The sequence below is a fragment of the Ahaetulla prasina genome, chromosome 1, assembly GCF_028640845.1.
Source record: "Ahaetulla prasina isolate Xishuangbanna chromosome 1, ASM2864084v1, whole genome shotgun sequence".
In the NCBI taxonomy this organism is placed as follows: domain Eukaryota; kingdom Metazoa; phylum Chordata; class Lepidosauria; order Squamata; family Colubridae; genus Ahaetulla; species Ahaetulla prasina.
Genome location: NC_080539.1, coordinates 307,224,537 through 307,251,068, shown reverse-complemented (window position 1 = coordinate 307,251,068; position 26,532 = coordinate 307,224,537). Strand labels below are relative to the sequence as shown.

Sequence of the window (26,532 nt, the reverse complement as noted above, 5' to 3'; positions counted from 1 at the left end):
CTCCTGTCCGGACAATTCCCTCTTGCTGTGCTCAGATTCTTCTGCAGCTAACACAGTCCTGCCAGTTATATCTGATGAGCAGTAACTTGTTCTTGTAAGAAGACGGAGGGATGAAGGGGTCACTCTTACTAGATCTCTATAGTTGTTCACCATCTGGGATGCATTACATTGAAATCCTGGCATACATTTTAATAAATGTATAGGTCTATACTATAGGCCACCCAACCAAACAGAGAAGTAGATGAACTTTTTGCTAGTCAGCTAACTAAGGTATGTAGGAAATTCATCACAGTAGTAATGGGGGATTTTAACTACCCTGACATCAACTGGGAGACAAACTCTGCACCAAATGGAAGATCCAACAGGTTCCTAACAAACCTAGCAGACAACTTTGTTTCCCAAAAAGTAGAGAAGGCAAAAAGGGGATCAGCCATACTGGACTTAATTCTCACTAACAGAGATGAAATGATAGAAGGTGTTGAAGCTACAGGAACCTTGGGGGCAAGTGATCACGCAATACTGGAATTCAACATTAAGCAAATTCAAGTAGTAGAACAAAGTCAAACTAGAGTCTTGGGCTTTAAGACAGCTAATTTCAATAAATTTAGAGAGACCTTGAGAAGGATTCCATGGATGAGAATCCTCAAGGGGAAAACAACTCAAGAAGCTTGGGAAATTTTGAAAAGTGAGATTATAAAAGCGCAGTCTAGCACAATACCAATGAAGAAGAAAAATAATAGATCTCAAAAGAAACCAGCATGGATGCATAAAAAACTATCTAACAAATTGAAAGACAAAAAGGACAAGTATAAAAAGTAGAAAGAGGGCAAATAACTAAGGCAGAATATCAGCAAATAGCCCGAGCCTGTAAAGATGAAGTGAGGAAAGCTAAGGCTCACAATGAACAAAGGCTAGCGACAAAAGTAAAAAATAATTAAAAAAAACCTTCTTCCAACATGTTAAAAACAAGAAAAAAGTCAAGGAAACAATTGGCCCATTGCTGGGAGAAAGCGGCAAGAAGATGACAAGCAACAGGGAGAAAGCAGATCTACTTAACTCATTTTTTGCATCTGTCTTTACACAAAAGGAAAAAACAATCCAACCTATCAAAAACAGCACCACAAAAAACAGATTAGGAACACAAGTTAAAATAGGGAAGAAAATGGTAAGTGAACACCTGTCTACCCTAGACAAGTTCAAATCACCAGGACCGGATGGATTACACCCCAAGGTTCTGAAGTAACTGGCAGACGAGATCTCAGAACCACTGAACTATATCTTTCAAAGATCCTGGAGCACAGGGGAACTGCCAGAGGACTGGAAAAGAGCTGATGTAGTTCCCATCTTCAAAAAAGGAAAAAAAAACAGATCCAGGAAACTACAGACCTATCAGCCTGACCTCAATACCGGGGAAGATTCTGGAAAAGATAATCAAGCAACGAATCACCGAACACCTAGAAGCAAACAAAGTAATAACCAAAAACAGATCATGCCAGACTAATCTTATTGCATTCTTTGACAAAGTGACAAAATTAGTAGACAAGAGGAATGCTGTCGATATAATTTACTTGGACTTCAGTGAAGCATTTGATAAAGTAAACCATAACCTACTATTAGATAAAGTAGAAAAATGTGGGTTAGACAGCACCACCACCAGATGGATTTGTAACTGGCTGACCAACCACACTCAATGTGTAGTCCTCAATGGAACTACATCCACATGGAGGGAAGTATGCAGTGGAGTACCCCAAGGCTCCGTTTTAGGCCCAGTACTCTTCAACATCTTCATCAATGACTTGGACAAGGGGATAGATGGGGAACTCATCAAATTTGCAGATGACACCAAGCTGGCAGGAATAGCTAACACTCCAGAAGATAGGCTCAAGTTACAAAAGGATCTTGACAGACTTGAACATTGGGCGCTATCTAACAAAATGAAATTCAACAGTGAAAAAAGTAAGGTTCTACATTTAGGCAAAAAAACAAAAAACAAAATGCACAGGTACCGTATATGTGGTACCTTGCTCAATAGTAGTACCTGTGAGAGGGATCTTGGAGTCCTAGTGGACAACCATTTAGATATGAGCCAGCAGTGTGCAGTAGCTGCTAAAAAAACCAACACAGTTCTGGGCTGCATAAACAGAGGGATAGACTCAAGATCACATGAAGTGTTAGTGCCACTTTATAATGCCTTGGTAAGGCCACACTTGGAGTACTGCATTCAGTTTTGGTCGCCGCGATGTAAAAAAGTTGCTGAGACTCTAGAAAGAGTGCAGAGAAGAGCAACAAAGATGATTAGGGGACTGGAGGCTAAAACATATTATTTATTATTTATTTATTTATTTTATTAGATTTATAAACCGCCCTTCTCCCGAAGGACTCAGCCAAAGTAAAAAAGAAACAATGTACAATTAAAATAAAATTAAAAAACTTATTATACAGTGTGGCCGAAATTAAAATAGTTAAAAATCTAAAAGACCCCAATTAAAACTAAAAAGAAATTTAAAATTTAAAACTAAACAATTTAAGAAAGCCCCGCACGAACAAACAGATATGTTTTCAGTTTGCGGCGAAAAGTCCGAAGGTCAGGTATTTGACGTAAACCAGGGGGAAGTTCATTCCAAAGAATGGGAGCCCCCACAGAGAAGGATCTTCCCCTGGAGGCCGCCAGCCGACATTGTCTGGCGGACGGCACCCTGAGAAGGCCCTCTCTGTGCGAGCGTACGGGTCGGTGGGAGGCATGAGGTAACAGAAGGCGGTCCCGTAAGTACCCAGGTCCCAAGCCATGGAGCGCTTTAAAGGTGGTAACCAAAACCTTGAAATGCACCCGAAAGGCAACAGGAAGCCAGTGCAGTCTGCACAGGAGAGGTGTCACATGGGAGCTACGTGAGACTCCCTCTATCACCCGCGCAGCTGCATTCTGGACCAACTGAAGCCTCCGAGTGCATCTCAAGGGGAGACCCATGTAGAGAGCATTGCAATAATCCAGGCGGGAGGTAATAAGAGCATGAGTGACTGTGCATAGGGCATCCCGATCAAGGAAGGGGCGCAACTGGCGAACCAGGCGAACCTGGTGAAAGGCTCTCCTGGAGACGGCCGCCAAATGATCTTCAAACAACAGCCGTGCATCCAGGAGAACACCCAAGTTGCGCACTCCCTCCTTTGGGGCCAATAACTGCTTCAACAGTCAGCTGCAGCTGCAGCTGACTGTATCGGGGTGCCGGCATCCACAGCCACTCCGTCTTGGAGGGATTGAGCTTGAGCCTGTTCCTCCCCATCCAGACCCGTACAGCTTCCAAACACCGGGACAACACTTCGACAGCTTCGTTGGGGTGGCCCGGGGTGGAAAAGTACAGCTGAGTATCATCAGCGTACAGTTGATATCTCACCCCAAAGCCACTGATGATCTCACCCAACGGCTTCATATAGATGTTGAACAGGAGGGGCGAGAGAATCGATCCCTGCGGCACCCCACAAGTGAGGTGTCTCATGGTCGACCTCTGCCCCCCTGTCAACACCGTCTGCGACCGGTCGGAGAGATAGGAGGAAAACCACCGATAAACGGTGCCTCCCACTCCCAACCCCTCCAACTGGCGCAGCAGGATACCATGGTCAATAGTATCGAAAGCCGCTGAGAGATCTAATAGGACCAGGGCAGAGTAATGACCCCTGTCTCTGGCCCTCCAGAGATCATCCACCAACGTGACCAAAGCTGTCTCCGTGCTGTATCCGGGTCGGAAGCCGGACTGGAACGGGTCTAGATAGACAGCTTCATCCAGGTACTGGGGTAGCTGCCATGCCACAGCACTCTCTACAAGTGCCGGAGACCGGACGATAGTTACCTAAAATAGCTGGGTCCAGGGAAGGCTTCTTGAGGAGGGGTCTCACCACTGCCTCCTTCAAGGCAGCAGGGAAAACTCCCTCCAACAAAGAAGCATTGATAATCCCCTGGAGCCAGCCTCGTGTCACTTCCCGGGAGGCCAGCACCAACCAGGAAGGGCACGGGTCCAGTAAACATGTCGTAGTATGCAGCCTCCCCAGCAACCTGTCCACGTCCTCGAGAGTCACAGGATCAAACTCATCCCAAATAACCTCCACAAGACGCGACTCCGCCCTCCCACCTGGATCATCCCAATTTCGGTCCAAGCTGTCCCGGAGCTGAACGATTTTGTCGTATAGATAACCACTAAACTCCTCGGCACGGCCCTGCAACGGGTCATCCCGCCCTTCCTGATGCAGGAGGGAGCGAGCCACCCGAAACAGGGCGGCCGGGCGGTTATCTGCCGATGCAATGAGGGTGGAAGCGTAGGAGCGCCTCGCCTCCCTCATTGCCACTAGGTAGGTCCTAGAATAGGATCTAACTAGTGTTTGGTCAGCTTCTGAACGGCTGGACCTCCAGACACTCTCTAGGCATCTTCTCCGGCGTTTCATCTCCCTCAGCCCCTTGGAAAACCAAGGGGCCGGTCGAGACCTACGCTGGGTCAGAGGCCGCAAGGGCACGACACGGTCCAAAGCTCCAGCCGCGGCCCGTTCCCAGGCCGCAACTAGCTCTCCAGCCGTGCCATGAAGAACGGTTGCAGGAACTCGGTATGTCTAGTTTAATAAAAAGAAGAACTAGGGGAGACATGATAGCAGTGTTCCAATATCTCAGGGGTTGCCACAAAGAAGAGGGAGTCGGGCTGTTCTCCAAAGCACCTGAGGGTAGAACAAGAAGCAATGGGTAGAATCTGATCAAGGAAAGAAGCAACTTAGAACAAAGGAGTAATTTCCTGACAGAACAATTAATAAATGGAACGACTTGCCTGCAGAAGTTGTGAATGCTCCAACACTGGAAATTTTTAAGAAAATGTTGGATAACCATCTGTCTGAGATGGTGTAGGGTTTCCTGCCTGGGCAGGGGGTTGGACTAGAAGGCCTCCAAGGTCCCTTCCAATTCTGTTGTTGTTGTTGTTGTTGTTATATAAAAATGATGAATAAACAAGAATCAAATTGAATACTACTGACAAGATATGAAAAAATTACAGCCTTGAAACAATAGCTTGACAAATCACACTGTACAAAAATATTACATTTGTGATCTGAATTTTTTTTAAGGCAATTGAGATGCTAATATTAGATCAGGCCCATGCTGAATATTTTATGGGCTACTGCATCCCATGGTGTTCCAGAAGATCATAAATGATTTCTGGGAACAAATAATTATTTATTATTTCACAACATTTAAATAATCATAATCATAAACTTATAATCTAACATTTATATTAAGTAATTTCCTTACTAGATATATATATATAATTTATTTCTCTTTTATTTTCTGTTCTGGTTTTTTTTTTATAGTGCCAGTCACTCAGGGTCACTTGGACTTGAGTGTTAAGTCTATGAAAAAAAAACCAACCACATATGGCATTACCAATTCAAATCAATGTTAGCAATTTTAGAACAAGGGAATGCAAGATGATTGTGTCTAATTACATTGTTAATCTTGATAAGACAAATTTTGATAGGACTTTTCCAAATGACATGTTCCTATTTATTGTACTGTTTCAAACAACTATCCCTAATATCTGATAAAGAAGCTTTTCCCTTTCTTCAATGTATATAACTGACAGTGATTAGAAAACAGATCTTGTCTGCGGTAGCATTCAAGTTCTAGGACCATTTGGACCACAAAATTCATCTGAATGCCTTTCTTGAATTTTCTACCAGCTGATGAAGCCCACTCCATTCTGAAGGGAATGAGACAACTTGCCACAGCCAAGCTGACTTGCTGCAGTCAACTCATCATGGTCAACTCACTGCAGGACAACTCGCCATGGCCAACTTGCCATGGAACAACTCGCTGTGGGACAATGTAACAATTCTATTTAATTATTTAAAATAAATAAAAAATATTTTAATTTTTACCATTCACATTTCATTCTGTCCCTCCTTTTGCATCCTTTCTTCAATAATTCTATTCCACGATTTCTTTGATATTAGTGTAACTCTTGTCCCATAGCAAGTTGTCCTGTGGTGAGTTGGCCATGGCAAATTGTCATAGACCCATGCTGAGCACTGACTACTTTTATCTGTACTGCCTCTACTGCATTCTATTGAAGCTGTACTTTTATTGTGGATTTTCACTGGTATAAGATCCAATGGCGGGCATAACACATGGCCATGTTTTTTGCTTTAAATGAAAGAAATAAAACAAAACACCCCAGCTGGTCTCCCTCAGAAGTCTATAATCTTTTTGTATGATACCTACATATATTGTTGTGACAAAATAAATAAATAAATAAATAAATAAATGAAAAAGCCTTCCTCTTCCTTTCACAATACTTGACAACACAGTATCAACAGTAGAAACCTTCAAATTTCTAGGTTCTATCATATCGCAAGATCTCAAATGGACAGTTAATATCAAAAACATCATTAAAAAAGGACAACAAAGAATGTTCTTTCTGCGCCAACTCAGTAAGCTCAAACTGCCCAAGGAGCTGCTGATCCAATTCTACAGAGGAATTACTGAGTCTGTCATTTGCACCTCTATAACTGTCTGGTTCGGTTCTGCTACCCTTCAAGAAAGACACAGACTTCAGAGGATAATTAGAACTGCAGAAAAAACAATTGCTACCAACCTGCCTTCCATTGAGGACCTGTATACTGCACGAATCAAGAAGAGGGCCGTGAAAATATTTACAGATCCCTCACATCCTGGACATAAACTGTTTCAACCCCTACCCTCAAAACGACGCTATAGAGCACTGCACACCAGAACAACTAGACACAAGAACAGTTTTTTCCCAAAGGCCATCACTCTGCTAAACAAATAATTCCATCAACACTGTCAGACTATTTACTGAATCTGCACTACTATTAATCGTTTTATAGTTCCCATCACCAATCTCTTTCCACTTATGACTGTATGACTATAACTTGTTGCTGGCAATCCTTATGATTTATATTGATATATTGACCATCAATTGTGTTGTAAATGTCGTACCTTGATGAACATATCTTTTCTTTTATGTACACTGAGAGCATATGCACCAAGACAAATTCCTTGTGTGTCCAATCACACTTGGCCAATAAATTCTATTCTATTCTATTCTCTTCTTGTTGTTGGCTGTACCTGGTATTCAAAGTATGCTGTCTTTGGATTCCATTTAATAATAAACTGTCCGTCATAAAAGTTTTATAAAGCTATGCTATTTGTGTCAGTAACATTCTTGAGTTTATTATGTTGTATATGAATTGTTTCTTTTTGGTTTTGAATGAGAAACAATTTAGTTAGTTCCACTGAGTTGTAGGTTCATGAGCAAGGAAAGAAATATATGGCTAAAGATCTCTTTAAGCCATATATTCAACAATATTTACACATGTATAATTCTTACCAAGTCTTCTTTCAACTCAAAATCCCTAGTTCTATTTTGCTATATAAGTACCTTTCCCATTGCAGCCCCCTGTCCAATGCAATATTCAATCCTTGGGGATCCAACAGGCCCCCATCCTTTTAATCTAGAGCAGCGGTTCTCAACCTGTGGGTCGCGACCCCGTTGGGGGTCGAATGACGATTTGCCAGGGGTCGCCTAAGACCATCGGAAATATGGGACATATACTTGCGAATCGAAGAATCGCGCTCCAATGGTTGACTCCACAAGCCAGCTGCAGGCTCTTCAAATCGCTAGCCGAATTCGGCTTCAGGCGTGATGAATTAAAAAAGAGAGAAATCTTTACTCTGATGTCTCCCTCTCAAGCCAGCTGCAATCACTCCCAATCGCTAGCCTAATCTAGCTTCAGGCGCGATAAACTTAATAGGGAAAGAGTTTCTGCTTTAATGCCTCCGTCCTCAAGGCAATCGCAAGCAGTTCAGAAAATAATTTTACGGTTGGGGTCGCCACATTGTGGGGAATTGTATTAAAAGGGTCGCAGCACTATAAAGGTTGAGAACCACTGATCTAGAGAATATCAAGACCTGGCTCTTTCCCCAGGCCCTGGGTTTGGGTGTCATCACAGTAGGAGAATATGTAGTTATGATACCAGATTTTTCTGTTTGTTTCTTCTTTAGTTTTATTGCTTTTGGGTTAGTTATATATATGGTTTTATTGCTGGGCATCCAGAGTTTGGTTATAAGATGGGGGGGAAATAGAAATATTTTAAATAGATAAAACTTTGAATTAAAGATAAGATACTGAATACCATTGAAGGTTCTTGGCCTCTTTTTATTTCTTTAATCTGAATGAGTCAAAATACCGTGTTTTATATAGTTTGGAGAGTATGACTCCCTACTTGATATACAGAAGTGACAAATTTGCAGAGGAAGTGTCATTGCTATGTGACAATCTTTTTCAGGTAGTATATACACAACTTTTCTTCAGTAGCATAAATATACAGCCAGAAACTAAAAAGAAGATATAATTTGTTCTAGCTCAGTACCGTAAAATCAGCTAACAAAACTCTGACTATGGTTCTCTGGTTATCTGCCATGTATACACACCCTTTCTTTGGAACCCAGCCCAAATCTATTACAGTAGTTTGTTTAAATAAACTTAATATTCACAGCAAGCTAGCTGTTTAGTTTACATTTCAAGCATATTAGCAATTTTATTCACAAAGATCCAAAGTAAATAACAACTTTCATTAATGCCAAATACTAAGAAAACTGTAAAACATTTAGAAACAAAGCCAGAGATTTTTAAATAAGAAGCAGTTTTATTTTTTTCTTTCAGAACTTCTGAAGATTATCCTCCAAGTCAGTGATAGCAAACCTGTTCGACACCGAGGGCCCAAACCAAAACGTGTGTATGTGTGTGCATGCGCGCGTGCACCGGAGCTCCGGAAACCCAAAGACCAGCTGGCCAGCAAGTGCATGCCTGTTTTTTGCACTTTTGGCCGTTTTTGGCGGGCCGTTTTCCAAGCCATTTTCAGGCCATTTTTCGGTCATTTTCAGCCCGAAAAATGGCATGAAAATGGCATGAAAAACAGCCAAAAACAGCCTGAAAACAGCCCAGAAAACGATCTGGTTTTTTGGCCATTTTCCAGACCATTTTTAGGCTGTTTTCCAGCTCTCCAATGCCCACGAAGACCAGCTGGCTGGTGTGCATATGCACACTGGAAACCAGAAGAACAGCTGGCAACGGCGTGCATACCCATAGGCATACCCTATGGCATGCATGCCATAGGTTCATCATCACAGCTCTAAGTCTATCAGTTTTAAAGATCTCTAATAGGAACAGTGCTAAAAAAGATCCTTGAGATTCGAAAAACTGCTATCATAGTGGAAAACTAAATTGAGGTGCCAATGTTTAGCCTCCACCCAATTTCTACAAAGCCTCAATACATACTCAGCATTTTATAGGAATTAAGTACATGCATAGAACAAATGGGAATATTATGCACATTGTGTAAAAGTGTCTATACATATCCAGACTGTAAAATTGTAAAAAGTATCTTGATAATCTGTGATTATGTCAAGGCAGGGAGGGAGGGAGGGAGGGAGGGAGGGAGGGAGGGAGGGAGGAAGGAAGGAAGGAAGGAAGGAAGGAAGGAAGGAAGGAAGGAAGGAAGGAAGGAAGGAAGGAAGGAAGGAAGGAAAAATGTCTATAGATACTCAGGCAAAACAAATCAAGAGAGGAAGTCTACGTACACTTTTTCTGAATAGCACTACTACAATGTGTACATGATTGATTGTGATGATGGGGACAAACTTAAATATTCTCACACAAAGCAGATTCCATTCACACAAATGTAGAATATCACAAAAAAGCATAATAAAGCAAACTCTCCTTAACATAAGTCATGGACTTTCCAGTGTTGGAGTAAAAAAAAAATAGCAGTGTAAAATTTTATGTTTATTCTGGCAACATCCAACTCATCTTTCGCACAAAGGATGACCCAACCATTGTCTCATTAGGTATCATAGAATCCCAAGTTCAACTCCATCTTCAATCATGGATGCTAAATGGTTGATTTTTTTTCTCTTTGGCCAACCTATATCACTGGTTTGCTAGCCACACAGAACCCTTTTCCTGTATATTGGGCGAAATAGCCTTTTGCTTCTGCCACCTGTGATAAATTTCTTTTTAAAAAATAAAATCAAGAATTTAGTATATTAAAATATGTAACTAAAAGGCAAAGACTTCTAATTTGACTGGTTTCTAGCATTGCATATTTTGTGCAGCTTCAGTTAAAGTCAACCACTAAACCTCAAGATAAACAATTTCTAAGGTATCTGTTTGAAATCATTGCTTAAGCAGCAGAAAATGCCAGATTCAAATTTCAAATCCTAGATTGTATCTAGGATTCAGTCCGACTTACCAAGGATAAATGCTATGCATTTGTTTTATCACATAGTTCCTTTGAAGGCTAATGGATTACCAGCATATTACCCTTTGATGGTAAAATAACTAAGCCTATATATGGTGACTAATTTAATAAACAGCAGAAAGAAAGCAGATTTCCTTTACTTCCATGGGGAGAAGAACATGGTAGGAATCTCTTCCCCCCCGCCCTTGTTAAGGCATCTGAAAACAATGCATAATTCTTATAGTTGAACAGAATTAGGTCAGAGGACCATATATTTATCTCTAGACTAAGTTTCTACATATTAAGTTTTCCAGTCTGTATCTTAGCCCAAAGTGACAAAAGTCACAGATTGCACTTATCAGGAGTTTGCATGATGTCACTTGTAAAAATACCCTGTGATGAAATATGCTGGCCATGTGCAAATGCCTCTCAGAATCAGGCTTTTACTTCATACTTACCAAAACAGGTGAGAATACTTTAAATTTGTCTGTTTTTACTCAGTCTGAAAAGACTTTGGGCCATTTAAAGTATCCAGAGACAGAGAGCAAAAAAAAGAAAGAAAGAAAGAAAGATTAGAATTAATGTCGACGCTTTAAAAATGGAAGGGGGAAAAAGTGGATTTAATTCAGATCTATTCATGTAATCCCAGACATTTATACTCTTGAATTTTTTCTTTATAATTTACAATTTCGTAGTCATGGCAAAAATAAGATAACACCACCTTTGTACCTAAAGTATGTTTAGCATTGTCTGCTTTAATTTAATTTAAAGCTAAATTATGCTTAGCACTATCCCTTTTATTGCAGCTTTAACTCTTAAGTCTAATATCATACATGGGACAACTTCACAGTAGACAATAAGCTTCATTGCTTTATTTAAAAAAAAACCCTTTACTATGAAATCCTCTGTCAGTGTTTTCAGCTGCATTTATTAAAATACTGCACTTATTAAAGTACTGATTAATATATTGTAATTTCATTTAATAATTTAAAGGCAGCATTTATCATATAAAATTTAAATAGAAATATTTAAATTTAAAAAGCACTGATAAAAACTGAATAATTATTTATTTTGGAGGGTAGAAAAATAAGTCAAACATATGCACAGAACTACAGTGGAAATGTTTATATGACAGCTTGTGGCTTGTGTTGACTAAATTAACTCATTGCAGGGGGCATTTAATTTGCCTTGTTGTGTTAATGATTAATTAAATTATATTTTAAAATACAGTAGCTCTTGTCACAATTGGTAGCTAGATTACTTTGTTCCAATAATTAACTTTTGTAAACTAAACAAGTTCAGCAAGACTCCAAAATGGAACAGAAGAGATTGTTTTATTTTCTTCTGTTGTTTAAATTAACATTTCTCAAATTTTTCAAAACGAAAGAACACAAACTATTTTTAACAATAAAAAAAACTATGTTAAAAATAATACAAGGCTTACAAAAATGTTTAATAATTATTTTAACCTATATTTAAGACATTGTCCATAAAACCTAATGGGATATATATGAGTATACATTTGAAAGCAACAATATCTGAAGTGAGATTTTTGCAACCAAGGATGTCTTAGACTCGGGATGACATTCAAATACACATTTGGCCTTGGTTATAAAGATCTGAAAATCCACTATCACACACGAAAACCTTTGTAGTGAATTTCTGAAGGAACAAATGGGTGTTTGAAGAAAGAAGTAAACGGAAGTAGGTTTTAACACCTGCTGACTTTGTACATGGTGTCACACCATAAACTTTGTTGCTATCACTACAATGCATGCAGAAAAGGAGTGAGGGTGCAAAGACAGTTGCTTTCCCCATTTTGACCGGCCGGGCTCCCTCCCCCCCTCCCCCTCCCCTTCACCACTGCCACTGTGGATATTAAAGTATTGCAGGGCAAATGCTCTGGCTTCTGCAGTCAGAATTTAAGAATTATCGGCCAGTCAACAAAATTAACTTGATATATTGGGAAGGGGGGGAATTCTTCAAATATGGATACATGGATATAACTGGATAGTTTAAAGGTATACAAGTATGCACTAAATATACAATATTTTGATCATAGCCACTTGTCTCTTGCCCCTTCAGATACAGAAATTTTCTCAACAGGCAAATGTGGTCTTCAAGTAAAACTTTTATGGGGTCTAGCTTATACAGGAAAGGGCTCCAGTGAAATAAAATTAAAAGAAACATACAGTTAAATCCTTTTATTTTATAATCTCACAGAATTGTATTTTAAATGATTGTTTGAATAGTAGACACATAACTTATGCAAACCTCTGAAAAGCCAGGTTAATTCCAAAATCATCAATAATTCTAGTAATAAATAGTTATTGTATTGTTGCAGCCATGAGGGGTGGGGGGTAGGGCTTTTAATGATTTTATTAGATAATGGAATTTTAAATGTTATAAGCCATCTGAAGTCACCCATGTGTGAGTTGGATAGCAATATAAATTAGTAAATAATAAAATAATAAAATAATAAAATAAAATAAAATAGCCTTTGCTTAGCATGTTACCAGACTCATTGCAAATGATGACTATATAAACCTTATCTATCTTCATTTGAAATAAAAGTTTTAATTGTGTCAAATATTTGAATAAACTCATTTGAAGAATGAAAATAAAATACAGACTTTCCCTACCCATCATGTTTTAAAAATTAATTAAAATTTACGATGGTAAGAATGCATAAGGTTTAAATCTTACAAACGCAAGCTGCAATACAATGAACTGCTATGAATTAACTTCGGATGGATTAAACTCGTTCTTGGAATGTTATTGCTGAGAGCATGTTGTAAAGAAATAATGACCTTTCTGTTTGCACTGCAGCTAAATAACTTCAATTTACTTTTGACCAGAATGAATAGAAAGAAAGGGACAACACTTCAAACTGTGGCATTCTAAACATAATTAGCCTGAATTATGCTTGTTTTACTATGAGAATCTGGTTACTGGCATAAAGGATAATTCTGTATTAAGCTTATTTAACTGCTTAATTTATATGGTAATTAGCACAGTAGATTCAAGGTAGAGCCTTCCAAACCCAAGATGCTACAATAATAAAAATAGAAGTGCGCTATAATGTTGCTGAAATGCTAGCTAAATATTTATTCATCTCTTCTTTCAACTATAAAAATGGGGTTCCTGTTAGGACTAGTGTGGAATTTTAATAGCACTGCATAGACAGCAATTATGTAACACATGGGCAAAACAACAGAGTTTCTCATCATTTAATAAACCCTTGAGATTTCCTTAGTTCCAGTTCTCTCACTGGCTAGATTTTATGGTCTGCTGGCTCCATCTGACCTTGAGAATACCCGAGTACATCCATAACAAAAGCGGGAAAACATTGCTAGAAACAAATGATATAGATTTGCATTTGATTTATTTGATGAACAAGATATAGTGAATATTTATGATATACTGAAAAGAATTTGCTCAGTGACTTGGTCTTTGTGAATAAATTTGCTTCAATCCATTATCCTTGCAAAGGCAACAGCATGGCTATCTAAATACAGAGTGGAACGCCTACGAACAAGGGTTTCCTCTTCACTTCAATGAAGAGGAGCTTCTCTTTCCTTTCCCCAAGGCCCAGGCAGCCTTATAATAGATTAATCAAATTCCCTGTAACCTGATAATTTGTATAAAAAGAAAATGATCAAATTATAGGGAATGTATTGATTATGATATTGTGGCTTGCAGTCTCCAATAACAAAATGAACAGATTGGGTGTGGGGAGGGATCAGATTTGGTGGTCTTAATATTCGTTCATTTCTATGTATTGTTTCCTTATTTAACAGTCTCTCTCCCCCCGCCCCCTCTCTTTTAAGTAAAGTGGGAGAAAAAAGCAACTATGGAATCTTTGGTGCTTTTTGAGCTTTGTTGTTTGCTTCCAGATATTTCATTACCAAACTATGTACAAGTAGCATTCATATGTCTGTTATTCCACTATGAATAACTACTGTTGTTTTTAGAATTTGGAAAAATAAATGGAATAATTTTGGCCACAAATAATATCATTCAAAACAAGATTTGGATTTATTTTATCTTTTTTTAAAACTGTAAAATTCAGCTTATTCTACGTGATTATGGAAAATAATGTTTTCTTTTTGAACAAAGTAGGATATCTTGTGTATTGATATTCTGATTACTTCATTTATGGTTTCAATGAATTAGCATTACTTGCACTAAACAATTTGTTCCTAATCAATAACAGAGCCTTGAAATATCCTCCTTTCACATGCAAAAAGAGCAACAGAAAGAGTAAGGTCATTATAGCTATAGAAGATCTATATGCAAAATCTGACTGTAAAACAACTTCAAAAATGTGATTAAAATAATTTGTTGGCTAATAACTGTTTTTTGTTGCATGTTTTTTATAAAAGAAAAAAACTATGAGAGCCACTGCTGACCTTAAATAACCTCACAGCACCATGGATTTCAGTGGACTAAGAAAATGAACCAAATTAACTCTCCAAGTTAATTAATTTGGCTTCTGCTCAGAGAATATACTCTGACAATATTTTCCCAATATTCGTTTTTGTGCTACAGGATGGGACAGCTTCCCACTGGCAGGAACTGTAAGGTGAAAGAGCATAGAAAAAAGAACAACAGTCAAAGAGAAGAGGAAATGAACTCAAAGTAATCAAGAGTAGATTAAGACTTGATAAGGATGTTGCTTTTCTTTCATTGATTTAAAACATAATTATTTCAATTAGGATGGTGGTTAAGTCCCTGTTACTTTGGGGGGGTTTCTTCTACTCAGCTGTATTCTTTTTCATTGATAATGTCTATTTTAACTGTAAGCAGCTCAGAGTCACTGTAGTTGGAAGCCTCAAACCTGATATAATAATACATCTATATTTTGTCCTCCTGTCTTTGAATCCTTCTATTTTCCCCAACCCCACCCCTTGCCAATGCCAATTTCTCTGCTCATTCAATTGGCTTTTTAACTTGCTATTGGATCCTCTGCATTGTTATACAATGGTATAAACAGCTATTAGCACTTATTTTTGAACATTCATTCTGCAATACTAACATAATACTAGTTGTTTTTTAATAATAAGCTCAAGAAGCCAGTGGCATTCTTAGCAAAATGCAGTGATTTGAAAATATTCACATGTATATGATGATGCAAATGCTGCCATTTTATATTTGTGCCTTGGTGTCTGCAACAAGTAAACAAGGTATAGAATTTGCATAATGAAATAATGCATATGTCATAATTTGCCTTCTCCTGTCCTCCCAGCAGACCATCCTTCAGAAAGGTCTTGCAAAAAGTTATTAAATTAAAGGAGTAATGAAGTAAAATAACTGAACCAAGCAATTACAAAACTTGCAGGAATGTATATAATGCTGGTATGTGCATATGAGGAAAGGAGAATGAATAAAGCATGGTCCTTAGCATTACAGATATCTCAAGCATATCTCATTTTCATCTGCACTACATTAGTAAATCTGAAACTGAATAAGAGTCATTGTTTTGCTACCATAATGCAGCTTTTTTTTTCTTGCCTATAAACTGTCCCTATACCTCACATATCTCCTTTGAAAATGAAGGTCGAAAGTACCAAAGAGTTTTCACAGTATAAAGAAATGCCAGTCTGGCTCTAGGTTATGCAACAATGCAGGTGGTTTATTTGTTTATAATTTAATAAGTGAAGAATACTTTCTACTTCTATAATATCTTATGGGCATTCTCTCAACTCAAGAAAAAATGTCTGGTATGCAGTGAAGGAGTGGTAAGTACCTGCTAAGCAAATTCCAAGGAGCAGTTTTATACTAATCAGACCTTGAAACTGACCTGTGAACATTCATTGTATTTTAATGACTCAGTAGCCCAAAGCATTCCAAAGCATTGGTTATTGCAGACTAAGCCACCAATGTGAGAGTTCCTGTCCAGACTTGTATTTCCATAAATAGCAAGGTTCGGTGACCGAGTGGGAGAAAGGGCGCAAAGGTCAACAGCAAAAAGAAATTACACAGCCTGGATTCTTTTTGTTTGGCGGTTTCACCACTCACTAAACTGGCATTACAAAACCGATATGAGCTATTGTAGATTTGTCATTCTAAGAAGGGACTTTTGGACTATAAATTTTGATGAAATGGTATTTTAACACTTGTTTGCACAAGGGCAAATCTCATTTTATGAGATTGATTTATGTTAAAAAGCAAGATCGACTAGGTGGCAAACTACTTCTCAAATGTAAAAAGTGAAAGTAAATGTAAATATAAAAAGTGAAAACAGTGACAGGCAAACATTGATTCACTCTTATTCTCAGTTTGGCTTTTCTTACCTTACTTTAATAAAATAAAGCTTTTTTTTTCCTTACAAAAAAAATTTGATTGTTCTTTGCATTAACTGAAGGCTCTTACTGGATAAGAACGTTCTATGGCAGAGATGTTAAACTCAATTTCATTGAGGGCCGCATCAGAGTTGTGTTTGACCTTGGGGGGGTGAATTAGGCATGGCCAGGGTGGCCATGGTCAGCTCGACATCACGTGTGTCAGGGGCACCTGTGGTGGCCCAAGCGCTCTGCCAGTGAAAACAGGCTCCCAATATCCGTTTTTGGCTGGGACAGCCTCCTGCAACTTTCCGCCAGCGAAAACGGAGCTCAGGAGGGCCACATTCAGCTCCGTTTTCACTGGCAGAGGCACCGCAGGCCAGTCCTTTGCTGTTTCCAGGGCAGCCCATGGGCTGGATTCAGCCTTGGGGCCTAGAGTTTGACACCCCTGTTCTTTAGGAATCGTTAATACAGGGCATTAATACAAGACATTTTTCAGTCTTTCTCCCCCTACAGCTTTTAAAGTGGGGGGATACACAAAGAGATTATTGTTGTCTTTTTAGCCTTTGATATTTCTATCAGTTTATTGGTCTTCCAATATGAAGTTGAAGAGCAGCACAGAAAGAATTTTGACACTTTTGAACTTTGGAGTTAGACAAGATTTCTGAGAATACCATGAACAGGCAAGAAAACAAACAAATGCTTCACCAAATAAATTGATCCAGATTTCTAAGGCACAAGTGACCAGGCTCAAATTATCCTAGTTCAGATACATTATGAAAGACTTAGCTCTCTGAAGAAAGCTCTAGTGCTGGGAAAGGTGGAAAGAAAGAGAAGAAAATAACCAAGAGCTGGGTGGATGGATTCTATTATTGTAGTGATGGGTACATTGGAAGTCCTGAAGGATCAGGTTGGGAGCAGGATTGTGGAGAAAAGTCAATCTATGTGGTCACTTAAAGTTGACTCCAACCTGATTATTCATAAATCAATTTGACATAGTTTTAGCTACATACAGTGTGAAGATAGCAAATAAAAAGAAAAGTTTTTTTAAAATATCTTTGTAATATATTTTAAATGATCATACAAACTAATTTATTTCGTTGTAGCTAGAAATTATAGCTGTTATAAAGAAGCAGAATAGACACTTATTTCTAAGCTACTTAGACACAATTGTTATAATTTATCTGTTGTTAAGATCACAGTAGTATTTCAACAAAACATTTACAGAATAGAATAGAATGGAATGGAATGGAATGGAATAGAATAGAATAGAATAGAATAGAATAGAATAGAATAGAATAGAATAGAATAGAATAGAATAGAATAGAATAGAATAGAATAGAATTTTTTATTGGCCAAGTGTGATTGGACACACAAGGAATTTGTCTTGGTGGATATGCTCTCAGTGTACAAAAAAAAAAGATACGTTCCTCAAGAATCATAAGGTACAACACTTAATGATAGTCATAGGGTACAAGTAAGCAATCAGGAAACAATATCAATATAAATTGTAAGGAAACAAGCAACAAGGTTACAATCATACAGTCATAAGTGGAAGGAGATGGGTTGTGGGAATGATGAAAAGATTAATAGTAGTGCAGACTTAGTAAATAGTTTGACAGCGTTGAGGGAATTATTTGTTTAGCAGAGTGATAGCATTCGAGGAAAAACTGTTCTTATGGCTAGTTGTTCTGGTGTGCAGTGCTCTATAGCATCGTTTTGAGGGTAGGAGTTGAAACAGTTTATGTCCAGGATTAATCAGTATTTGCAACTTTTTCTTATGCTTTGTATATAATACTTTTTTAAAATTATAAATTTATGACACTTACAGTTTCCTCTAGGATTTTAAGTTGTTGGTTGATTTCTTTAAGTCTGTTTTGTTGATCACGTTCTTCTTTAGTGTCTCTTAAGATCTTTTCACCTGGAATGTTCAACTTTCTATTTGCATAAGCCAAGGATTCCTTTAAAAAAGCAAATAATAATAAAAGTACTGAATTTTAAAAGGAAAAGGAAAGGAAACGATCTCAACCAATCTCTCGTTACCAAAGCATGGTCCACATACATTAAATGCCTTCAACAAAGTTGAAGTTCTAGTTCAGAGTTCTAGTTCAATTATGTATGCTAAGTAAAACTCAATTGTAAGCCTGGCATTATCTAAAATTTGAGGTTAGTTACAATATAATTAGCACCTATATAATGTTTTAGAAAATGTAAAATTGTCCTATTTATTTTCCAAAATAAAAAGCAAAATTAGTAATGCCAGCAATGATAACATAATTTAAACACTAATTAGAGTAAGCTCTTTTCTAAAATACTAATTAAAGTATGAACTTTTCTTGGCAAAATTAGAACCTATATATAAGTCAGATTTTTTTAAAAAAAATTCAAATCTGTTTACACAGTGAGCTTAACTGGGGCAGGGCAGGGGGATGGTATTAATGGTGTCATGTGAGCAATCTAATATAATAAATTGCTTACAAATAACCCCAAAAAGCCAGATTTATCCCTAAGTAACCCCATGGTAATGTGGAGCTAAGGTAATACCCTTTTGCTAACAGTACCATGCAAAGTATTTACTGAAGGGGTTACCTATCCTTTTCTGTTTCCAAAAATAAGATCCTACCTAATGCAACTCTGTGAAATCAGTTTCTCAGTTTATCTGTTTGAAAGTATAAGGATAGCGTAGTTAAACCAAGGTCCCTACCAAGCATTACTGGTATAAAGAAGCGATAGCTATTTCTCATTTTAAAAGTGTAGATTTTGAATTGGAAAATCAAGATTTTAATTAGAAAAATCAAGCTGTTGAAATGTGTTTTACAGGAAAAACACTAAGGTTCCTTGTTAAGTGGAAAAGGGAAGATATCAGCCCAACAAAGCTGGGAGACCATTTTTAAGTACAAGATCAAATAAAAAATAAAAGCTTAGCAGCTTTATTTAGAATTTCATTGGGGAGTTATTCTGTAATCAGTGTTTCACATTGCATTTGTATGAAAAACAATTATTATATATGTACATTCAGAATTACTGCAAGCTGTGATCTATGTATACACATGCAATAATCTGTTTACACTTCATTTGTCCTACATTTCAAAAAAATGTGTGAAATGACCCTATTCTTATCTGTTGATTATCAGGATTAGAAAATTGAGCAAGAGACAATAATAATATTCTTCAACATTGGAATGAAAGTTTCAACAAAGTTCAGCTTTTTACTTTCTTTCCATCTTCTCACTTGTTGCTGTGACATCATTTATAGTATATCTCAAGTCAGGATTTGGCAAATATGATCAAAGCTACACAATATGAAGGCTTTTCAAAATCTGCCAAAAAAACCACAATTCCAATCTTAAATAAAACCGTACATTTATTACATAAGGCATACTTTTCTTCCAATATTGCATACTTTAAGCAAAACCATTGAATAGAATTTAAAATATTTAGAGTTGATGAACCACAGAAAAATTGTTAGTAGCATTTCTGGAACACAGTCAGTAGGTAAGCTAGTGAAACCAATGTTTTCCCAACTGACTAGATTTACAGTTTGCTGAAATAATGAATGGATTTACAAAACATATCAAATGAAGCCATGATTTATTGGACCTGGTTTTGTTAAATAAATCACAATCAGATGGATTCACCCAACATAACTCATTACTCATCCTTACAAACAGGTTCACTCTCAAATCAGAGTGATCCTCATAGGTATCTGCAGAGGGCAAGGGGCAAAGGCAACTAATAAAAGCAGTGTTGTACTATATCACAATGCAAGCTCTTTAAGCACAAAATGGTATTGAAGATTAAGTTTGTAGAACACTGTCTTCTGTATATTTCCTATATTCTGATGAGCAGTACGCAGAATTGCAGAAATACCAGTATATGTTACATGTTACATTGATAATTAAATCCTTTTCTTACAAAGCTTATGACAAAGTAACTTTTGAGATTGTATAAGACCAAAATCCTTGGCAAGATTTATAAAGGCGTCCCCAGAAAATTATGGCTCATCAGTGGATATTTTTTTGCTGCTTGCTACTTCACAAAAAAAATTGTTGCAGGGCGTCTATGCCTGCATTGAATGAATCAAAATCAAATAATTTTTAAAAAAAATAATTAGTAACATACCTATTCCTCAATTTTCTACATTTACCTTAGCTGAAAACTGCTTTCATAAAATGGTCATTCTAAGTACAATCTCCCTAAGCAGTTCAAGACAGAAATTTGTCTTCAGTTCTGGGAGGCTTCTCCCAGCATGCTGGGTATGTTTCTCCAGTGATTTGGAGACTGGAATGATTTGGAGCATTGACTGTCTGCTGTTCAAATATCAGAAAGAGTCTAGCAACATCCTTTTTGACTACCAAACCTTATTAAAAGTTATTAACTTTCGTGAGATGAAACTTGTTCCATGAGATTGTGTTACTATCACAACTTTTCATGTTGAAAACAGCGACGACCCAACAATGGTGGTAGAAGTCATTGAGTGACTGTACCATTTATTTCAGTAGTTGCTCTGGGTAAGTTTGGTGTAATACTCTCCCTGGCTCTGAGAAAGTACCCTGACCAGGCCTGTACCACTTCTTCCCTCAGGGAATCAGAACTGTAACTGCAGTTCTTGCCTGTCTGCCTGCCTGCTTTGCGACCCTTCCAGCTGCTCAGAAAAATTGAGATCACTGTCGAATTCCTCACAAAACCCTCCAGGGGGTCTTGATCCATGGTTTGAAAATCTCAGACATAATGCCTCACCAAAAAAAGAAAAGCATTACAATATCCTGAATTCTTTTAAGGCCCAGATTGAAATGTTTCCACATCCCAAACTTCTTACTGCCATCCTTTTGCTGATTTTGCTGGACTCCACCAATTCTAATTCTGTAAGAATTATACTCTTGGGTTTATTAGGAAATACAGAATATTGAGAAGAAATATGTATTTTTCTGTGCTTAAAAGTGATTGAAGAGTACAACTCTCAGACTTCCCAGTCCCCAACCACATTTCCTTAAACAATCTTTATGAGAAACATACTTTCGTATCTAACTGAATCTATTACAGAATGTATATAAATTTAAAAAAGAGATTAAATGCCAATATTGTCAAAAGAATAATAATTTTTAAAAGTATAATATTGCCAAAACAAGGCATCCTCTAGCTATTCTGTACCTCATAAATTTTACTGGAGGCTTTTGAACAGGAGCCCTGAAATACAGACAAATCTCCATCAGATATTATTATTTTGAGTTTAGCATCAATTTCTGCAAGATGATGATATTCCATTGGTTCGGGTGTATATCCTTCACCTGGTACAAATTTTCCAATTGTTTCTTCCTATTAAAGTAAAATGAAATAATTATTTTCCCCTCAAATTACATGTTTAGAAAAAATAGATTATAGATTATATAAAAAATACATGTCATACTGTACCTACAGAGTAGGAAGTTAGTTTACTTTTATACGCATAGCTACTATGTAAGAAGTCATTTCTTTATACTTTTTTCTCCTTTGTTTCTTTTTCTTGCACTTTTGGCTTTGTTTTTTTCCTATTTAATTTATTTTTTTTCCTCTCTTTATTCTAAACATTTGTTCTTGTTAGCATTTATATTTTTCCTTCAATTTTTTAATAAAGTTATATGAAAATGAATATGTATTTCTATTGACAATGCATATTCTAAATCAGAGCATGCATTTCCATTATCTGTTAAAGTCATATGCATTTTAAATTCATTGTAGTTTTGGAAAAATGGAAGACCGTTATGTCCTCTAATGAGTTCTTAGAATTGTTTTAAATATTAACAAAAAAAGTCTCCAATGCCACATTTCCGAATTACAAGTGCACCCCCTACTGGTATATAAATACCGAAGGAAGACAATGCTTGATCTTGAATTTACAGTAGGCAGAAATTTTTAATATAGCATATATACATACCTCAGCTTCAACTTGAAATTTATTACTATCATTTTCTGTATCTTTCAGCAATTCAGATAGTCTCTGTTTCTCTTCTTCTAGCATAACTTCACTTGATGAATCTTTGGCCAGCTGCATAGAGAGGAAAGCAATTTGGAAATTGATAGTCTTGGGAGATCAATAATAGTCTTTTGAAAATCAGTAAGGATTAGAGATGTGCATGCTTCAGAAACAATATGGATGGAAGATGTGCTTTCAATTTTACACATCTCTTTGCTAATTCAATAAGCCAACCGGCTTTCTGACCAAGACAGAAGAAAGGTGCTACAACTTTAAGGGGTGATTCTTGAAACAGTATCAACTTTCTGGAAGTGTGGAAAAAACAGGCTACATACAGTAAATTAGTATTGTAGAGGTGCTGCACCTGAGAGGCTCCAAAGTATTTCTTCCAAATTATTTTTGAACGAAGCACGTTCTGAATGTAGTCCTAGATTAGCAACCTCATTTGGGACTCCTACATTGATTATTAAATGAAGCAAGTGCTAAGTGGAAAATCACATGATCACGACGGAGCTTTCTGTCAAAGCTGAAAAGAGTAACCAATTTCATACCTTAGCTTTTGTTTGCCTCCTAACTGATCTCCCACCCTATAAAATGTTCACTGAAGTGCTGGATAATCAGCAAGAATGGAAGTAATTTATTTATTTACATTCACTGGAGAGAAAGAGATTAGAAAAGAGTAATCACATCAAAAGCAATGTGTTGATGTCAGCAGCCAATTGGCAAACAGCCTGTGTATTCACCACTGTGTACCTGTTTACTGTACTCTCCTCTAATCCCATCATCAGCAATCTCTTTGTTCTGCTGGGGGATGAAGGGGCAGAGGAGATATTGCCTACAGAAATCAGTTGGCAGGGTTCTTTTTTCTGAGGGTAGTGAGGGAAGAAGAGGGGATGCAGTTGGCACATGGGAAGGAGAAGAGGACAGAAAAGCACTGGAATGACTGATGGCCATCAATTATTTTCCCAATGGGGTGCTGTGCTATGATGGAGATTGGGGTTAGAAGAGAATAAACAGGCATACAATGGCTGCTGAATACCTCAATGTTCCTGAGAGTTTTATCAGCACTTTACTTTTCATGTCTACTCCCCATTGTGTGCCTGCTTACTCTCTTCTAATCACTTCTTCTCCAGTCTCCCCATTCTGCAAGGGTAGAAAAGAAAAAAGAAAACCAACAGGTCAGATTCAGGACAATATATATTAATTGTAACAGAGATCACATGAATGAGGGAGGCTAAGAATGTCATAAATGGTCATAAATTGGTCATAAAGTTATTTTTAGCACTGTTGTAATTCCGAATGATTGCTGAATGAGTACTTGATAAGCTGCACTACCTTTACTGTAAAATATAGTCACTTAAGTTGGCACTACATCTGCCAGATACTACACAAACTCATAGAAATATTTTGACAATGTTACCCTTCCACCACATGAAAGTTATCATTCATAACTTTGTAAACATTCTTATCAATAAATGTCACAGGCACAGCATAAGCACAAGAAATAGGATGTGCAATTAAGAAGAGGACATTCCATTATGTAGATATAATTACATGGTGGTTTAAAACATTCTATTTTTCCAGCAAAACCCGATACTGAAATTAATTAGAATCCAATTATTAATCTCATATATTTCAGATAAACTGCAGAGAAATTTTAATAAGGTGATTTTCTAAATGAGTAACAAGATAAATGTGATGGTCCCATCAGAGCTTGGGTCCGAGGAGGATGAAGAGATGGAGCTAGGGCTGACGAAGGAATGACTGGAGCACAATGAAGCAGTACCAGGTCCCTCGGGCCTGGGAAGGGTTGCCAGTGAAGAAGAGGGCATAGGATGACCAAGCAAAGGAGGAGGAGAAGGCAGGCAGCAGAGCAGAAGAGCGATGGCGCTGCGGCAATAAGCAATGACCTCCCCCCAATCCCCGAGCACAGAGATTGGGGAGGCGGGATCAGCGCAGGGTGAACCGATGACTCAGGAGGAGGGCGCCCTGCCCCTCTTCACAAGGCTCACTTGGGGAATGAGATTTAAAGCGATGATGTTGGAGGGGCACTTCTCAGGAACAAGCATTGCCTTTTTCCAGTATTACATGCTGTTACCGACATCTGGATATTTTGCTTGCCGTGCCCTGTTTGCCTTGCCCTACTTGCATTGCTTGCCTGGCCTGGCTATGTGTGAGTTTGCAGCAACCCAGTTCTGCTCTGGGTTATGCTGCAGTCTCAGTGAATTTTTCCTGTGATGAGGACTCCTTGGAACCAAATTCCCTGAACTGTGGCTGCTCTCAGAACTGTGCTGCTCCTCTGGACTAATAGCAGCCAGGAACTATTGGAGGTGCGTATTTAGATTTGTCCCTGGACTTGCAGTGAATGGTGGGACTTTTGGGGGATAACTGGAACAATAAAGGGGAGTTAAGCTTTCATTCTGGCTGTGTTGCTTCTGTGCCCAGCCCTGGGTCATCACAATAAAGCTTAACAAAAAATTCTAATCATATGTTTAAATACTTACCTCTATGTTCTTTTTAACAAAGTTTGGTTTTTTTTTAAAGTTTGCTGTACTCTTTGGGCAGTTGTTTTCCATTTTCTTCACTGAACTTCTTGAACTATCAGCTGAATCACCTTCAGGTATTGAAACAGAAAAAGAATTATTGAGGAAACAAATAATAAAGAAAAAAAATAGCCATCTCAATTAAATTTCAGAATTGCCTTTCACTATTTTATGTAAAAGTTTTTATTTTGTTACTATATTGTAGATTGTAAACTATGTTTCAATATTATCCCTAACAAAATATTATACGCTTAACCACAAACCCATTAATAACACTAGTTAAGAACAAATTGCAGAGAAAACTAATATGAAATGCAAAGCCACGCCAACCACTCTCAAATCCAAAATGCATTTTTCTGTGAATGAAAGTGAACATGAAACTGAAACTTTTGATCTCACATCAAGTGTAATAAAATGTGAGGGAAGGCTCATACAAAACAATTCTTAGGAAAAAGTAGTTTTTACAGTTTTATAGTTTTATTTACATCTAAATATCTCCAATGCTGGGCCAATATTTAGGCAAAAAATGCTTCTATTTCATGCAGCCCATATAATAATAATAATCAAAATAATCAAAAAGCATGCTTTCACATATTTGTTATTCTTTTAAAATTATATCTGGAGAACAAAAGTACCTCGCTTTGTTTGTCTTTCATTCGTCTCATAATTTTCTGGAGGAAGCTGAGTTTTAAATATGTTAAACGTTCCATTATCTTCGCAAGCAGAAAGATCTGTTAATGAAACATATACTGTGAAATGATTTCTATTCAGGAAGTGAGAGATCAGTTTGGATCTAAACTGATCCAAAGAGGCTGCTGGATCAGCAACTGTGTTAGGCTGAACTAAATTAGCTACAGTAATCACTTTCCCTATATTTTCAAGGTGAATTTAAAAATAACAGATGTACTTGGTCAGGAAAGCATACGCTCTGGTATACCATCCAGTCCTGATTGATATGAGTTGTAGGAGTTTTGAATTAGAGGACAAATTAGCTTTTTGCTACAATATAGCAAATAAGGGGGGTAAACAACCTTTTGATAACCAAAAGCTGCACTCAACATTTAGGAGATGTTATGAATCACAGTAATAATACAACAATGCAAACTGGGTGGATTTTTAAAAATATGTGAAGAACATATGCTACAAATCTGATATTTTCTACTCAAAATGGAAAGTAACAAAGCCGCCAATTTTCATCAATCACATTCAAAGGACCTTCTGAAAGCTGTTACGAAGAGTTCAAAAGCTGCAGGTTGCTAGCGCTATATTAGAATTAATACCAACAATATAATTTTTTAATTCTTACCAAGAGTTCCAGATAATGGTGAGTTCAAAGCTAAAAATCTGCTAGTGTTTTCTTCCTCTTCAGTAATTATTGAAGAACTTCGGGATGTCATAGACTGCATTCAGGTAGTGAAATACATATGTACATATAAGGATAAATGGACAATCCAGAATATTTATG

General features: G+C 37.4%; 1 protein-coding gene across 1 annotated transcript in view; it reads right to left on the bottom strand.

Moving 5' to 3' along the window:
- FSIP1 (fibrous sheath interacting protein 1) overlaps positions 1–26,532 on the bottom strand; it is a 57,876-nt gene that overhangs the window by 25,013 nt on the left and 6,331 nt on the right. Inside the window, exons 6-11 of the mRNA XM_058165844.1 lie at positions 26,374–26,467; positions 25,703–25,798; positions 25,029–25,138; positions 22,486–22,596; positions 21,723–21,887; positions 18,401–18,532 (exon numbers count right to left, since the gene is read on the bottom strand). Of these exons, the coding sequence (XP_058021827.1) occupies positions 18,401–18,532; positions 21,723–21,887; positions 22,486–22,596; positions 25,029–25,138; positions 25,703–25,798; positions 26,374–26,467 (708 nt within the window). The remainder of the gene's footprint in view (positions 1–18,400; positions 18,533–21,722; positions 21,888–22,485; positions 22,597–25,028; positions 25,139–25,702; positions 25,799–26,373; positions 26,468–26,532) is intronic.